This window comes from Coregonus lavaretus, assembly GCF_964263955.1.
Source record: "Coregonus lavaretus genome assembly, contig: HAP1_SCAFFOLD_3242, whole genome shotgun sequence".
Classification (NCBI taxonomy): domain Eukaryota; kingdom Metazoa; phylum Chordata; class Actinopteri; order Salmoniformes; family Salmonidae; genus Coregonus; species Coregonus lavaretus.
Genome location: NW_028159000.1, coordinates 28,410 through 32,798, shown reverse-complemented (window position 1 = coordinate 32,798; position 4,389 = coordinate 28,410). Strand labels below are relative to the sequence as shown.

The 4,389-nt window shown below is 45.0% G+C and overlaps 1 protein-coding gene across 2 annotated transcripts; it reads left to right on the top strand.

Annotated features, from left to right (window-relative positions):
• The first annotated feature begins 454 nt into the window (after positions 1-454).
• LOC311123371 (epigen-like) lies at positions 455-3,989 on the top strand. Of its 2 annotated transcripts, none has more exons than XM_084197644.1 (5): positions 455-556; positions 1,595-1,747; positions 2,215-2,335; positions 2,470-2,628; positions 3,304-3,989. In XM_084197644.1, the coding sequence occupies exons 1-5, from the start codon at positions 529-531 to the stop codon at positions 3,359-3,361; spliced, it is 519 nt and encodes a 172-aa protein (XP_084053770.1). In that variant the 5' UTR covers positions 455-528; the 3' UTR covers positions 3,362-3,989. The 2 variants fall into 2 exon arrangements, with proteins under 2 accessions (XP_084053770.1, XP_084053771.1); XM_084197645.1 differs by having other exon boundaries at positions 456-556; positions 1,619-1,747.
• Positions 3,990-4,389: the final 400 nt, after the last annotated feature.

Genomic DNA, 4,389 nt, shown 5'->3' with positions numbered 1-4,389 from the left:
AGGGGGAGAGAGAGAAAGGGGGAGAGAGCGAAAGAGGGGGAGAGAGAGAAAGGGGGAGACCAAGAAGGAAAGGGCATGGACTTCATTAAGTGCTGTAAACTCCAGATGCTGTGTGGGCTGACCACACAGGTGTGTCTTCTGTGTGTGTGTGTATATAAATGTGCGTGTGCGCACGCGTGTGTGTGTGTGTGTGTGTGTGTGTGTGTGTGTGTGTGTGTGTGTGTGTAAGCGCGTCCTTGTAAACCTGTTTAATACCTGGCCAAGAGGCCTCTGCCTCTGCATGCAGGTAACCGGGGGCAATGGGACAGGAAGTGAAACAGGGGACGCAGCCGAGCGTGCCATTTTGGGGGAACGGAAATATTAATTACCAGAGAATTCAGGTTCTGCCATTGGTTGTGCAAGTCGTGACAGGGATTAAAGGGGTATAAAAGCACAGCACACTTTCACTGTAATCCACACAGCTGAGGAAGAGAGAATCCGAAGACTACCACACACCACTGGAAGGCCACACTCTTAGAAAACCACAAGATGTCAGGACCAAAACAGACACTGACGGGTGAGTATCCTGCAACCGTGTGTGTCTGTGCGCTACACTGCTTTTCTCTAGCACTAATAACTACGAAACTAACCAACAAGCCCTTCATCCGGTCACCCGGGTACGTTAGTGCTGGGATAGAGCAAAAAATATGTAGTACCCCTTGGGGATCCCTCAGAGAATTGAGACAACCCAGCCAGAGCTGTATATTGTATTTGATGGATTTATCTATAGAGATATACTGTAGGTAGGCTATACATAATTTTACTGTATGGCTTTGAACCTACACAATGTAGTAGGTTCACACCCACAGGAGGCTGCTGAGGAGAGAACGGCTCATAATAATGGCTGGAACGGAGCAAATGGAATGGCATCAAACACCTGGAAATCATGTGTTTGATGTATTTGATACCGTTCCACCGATTCCGCTCCAGCCATTACCACGAGCCCGTCCTCCCCAATGAAGGTGCCACAGAAAAAGCAGCTTTTTGCAACCTGACCCTCTGCCAACACTTTACAGAAGCAACCTTCCGTCTAGCCTAATCACTATCTGACAAGTGTCTGGACAGGCTCGTGCTTTCACCTGTCCAATCACGTCAGATCAGGAAGTACTGAGAGAATTAGATTTTGAGAATGTCTGTTGTTAGAAGAACTTTAGAACAGTGTTCTAGAAGCGATGATATGGAATGAGATCAGTTAAAGGTGTGTGGACAACCCATCATCTTATTCTCCCGAGTGGCGCAGTGGTCTAAGGCACTGCATCGCAGTGCTAGCTGTGCCACTAGAGATCCTGGTTCGAATCCAGGCTCTGTCGAGACCTATGGGGCGGCGCACAATTGGTCCAGGGTAGGGGAGGGAATGGCCGGCAGGGATGTAGCTCAGTTGATAGAGCATGGCGTTTGCAACGCCAGGGTTGTGGGTTTGATTCCCATGGGGGGCCAGTATGAAAAATAAAAATAATGTATGCACTCACTAACTGTAAGTCGCTCTGGGTAAGAGCGTCTGCTAAATGACAAAAAAACGTAAATGTAAAATGACCGCCATCCCTCCATTCCACAGCCTTCTCCACCACTCTGTCTGCAGGGCTCCTCCTCCTCCTCCTCCTCTCCACAGGGACCCAGTCAGCAGAACCTTCAGACAACCTTCAACCAACACAGTGGACACTCAGCCTGGACCTTGCAGAACCCACAAACACCGTGCTACCTGTAAATGGTGAGTTTAAACTATTCCTAACAGCTACTCTAAGAGGCTGCGTTTACACAGGCATCCCAATTCTGATCTTTTGCCCAATTATTGGCAAACGATCTGATCTGAATGGTCAAAAGACCTCCTGGGAAAAAAGATATCCTAATCCTGAATAAACTGGAAGGCCCTCTTTTGTTGTTTGTTGGAAATGGTTGCTACAGGTTTTTTTTTACCATCACATCAAAAGAGAGCCTTCCAGTTTGTTCAGGATTCAGATACCTGTTTCCAAAGATCACCTGCCCCTGGCTGCGCCCCCACGCCCCACCTTGGCTAGACTGAATGTAAGGGTTAAGGGCTTTAGATTAAAGCTTCTGCTACATGAACCGTGCGTGTGTGTGTCTGTGTGTGTGTGTGTGTGTCTGTGTGTGTGTTTTACGCTACTGCTTTTTTTGTAGTAGGGACGATAAAGATATTGTCTGATTGACTGATTGCAGGTAGTGACATGGAGGAGCCTCGCGTTCTGAGGATGTCAAGACCCTGTAAAGACGAAGATGCTGACTACTGCCTGAACGGACAGTGCATGTACCCCCTTGACAGCGATACCCCTGCCTGCACGTAAGATATCACACACACACACACATACACACACACACACACACACACACACACACACACACACACACACACACACACACACACACACACACAATTAACTAAAAACGACCTGAACTCTGTCTCTCTGTGTGTAGGTGTGACTCGTCCTATAGCGGACCTCGCTGTGGTCTGTTGGTCCACCAGGCAACGCTGTGCAAGTCAGCCACAATAGAGGAGGTGATTGGCATCTGTGTGGGCGTGGCCTTGCTTGTCTGCTGCCTTGCTGCCATTCTCTACTGCTGCATCAAGAGAAGGTACACACGCTCACACACACTCACACACACACACTCACACACTCACACACATGCACACACACACTCACACACACACACACACTCACACACACTCACACACTCACACACACTCACACACTCACACACACGCACACGCACACGCACACGCACACACACACACACCGATGCACCGCCTGTCAGGGGCTAGAGAAACATGGGATGAGAGAGAGAAACATGGGAAGAGAGAGAGAAACATGGGAAGAGAGAGAGAAACATGGGAAGAGAGAGAGAAACATGGGAAGAGAGAGAGAAACATGGGAAGAGAGAGAAAGAGGAAACGAAGGAGAAAGAAAAACAGGGTCGTGTTGAGCGTTGTGACAGTTTCAACAGGGTCGTGTTGAGCATTGAGTTCAGGGTCGTGTTGAGCATTGAGTTCAGGGTCGTGTTGAGCATTGAAATGTAATGAGTAGAGATGACATAATTCCTTACTCTATCAGAGGAGATAGAAGCAGAGCAAGTTGGGTGGCAGGTAGCCTAGCGGTTAGAGCAATGGGTTTGTATCCCTGCATTTAGCCTCTTACATAAAATATGTGCAAGATGGAATAAGATGGTTTCTATAGTTTGTCTAACTTTTGATAATTTTCTGTCTCTTTTTTTGGTCTCTTCCTCCTCTGCTGTACCTCTCTCTCTTTCTAGGTGTGAAAAAAAGTATCTTCCCTATAAGACTTACGGTGGCTCGGAGAACTCAGTTTAGTTTGATCCATCTGTTTCTCCATCATCGTCACCATCATCATCATCACCACCATCTCCATCACCACCATCTCCATCACCACCATCTCCATCACCACCATCATCACCACCATCTCCATCACCACCATCATCATCACCACCATCTCCATCACCACCATCATCATCACCACCATCATCATCATCATCACCACCATCATCATCATCACCAACATCATCATCATCACCAACATCATCATCTCGTCCCAACCATTCCATGATGATATTTTGAACATGTCTTCCCATAACAAATTAAGGCTATTTATTGAAATGTTTCAGTTTTTTTTTTTTATGTGAGCATGTATTTAATATTTTTGTAATAAATGTTTTTAAATCGAATCACTAATGTTTGAAGATTTTTTAAATATGATATAAAGAAGTCAACGTCCTCATCATCATTACATCATGGGTAGGTCTACAGTCGTGGTCAAAAGTTTTGAGAATGACACAAGTATTGGTCTTCACAAAGTTTGCTGCTTCAGTGTTATGAGATATTTTTGTCAGTTGTTACTATGGGATACTGAAGTATAATTACAAGCATTCCATACGTGTCAAAGGCTTTTATTGACAATTACATTAAGTTTATGCAAAGAGTCAATATTTGCAGTGTTGACCCTTCTTTTTCAAGACCTCTGCAATCCGCCCTGGCATGCTGTCAATTAAATTATTTCACCTTTATTTAACCAGGTAAGCCAGTTGAGAACAAGTTCTCATTTACAACTGCAACCTGGCCAAGATAAAGCAAAGCAGTGCGATAAAAACAACAACACAGAGTTACATATGGAATAAACAAAACATAAAGTCAAAAATACAACAGAAAATATATATACAGTGTGTGCAAATGTAGTAAGTTATGGAGGTAAGGCAATAAATAGGCCATAGTGCAAAATAATTACAATTTAGTATTAACACTGGAATGTTAGATGTGCAAGAGATGATGTGCAAATAGAGATACTGGGGTGCAAATGAGCAAAATAAATAACAATATGGGGATGA

Excerpts from the sequence above, each read along its gene's own strand:
- LOC311123371 (XM_084197644.1), top strand. The coding sequence starts at position 529 with ATGTCAGGACCAAAACAGACACTGACGG. Across the intron at positions 557-1,594 it reads ACCAAAACAGACACTGACGG|CCTTCTCCACCACTCTGTCT; the intron begins GTGAGTATCCTG and ends TCCATTCCACAG. Across the intron at positions 1,748-2,214 it reads CACCGTGCTACCTGTAAATG|GTAGTGACATGGAGGAGCCT; the intron begins GTGAGTTTAAAC and ends GACTGATTGCAG.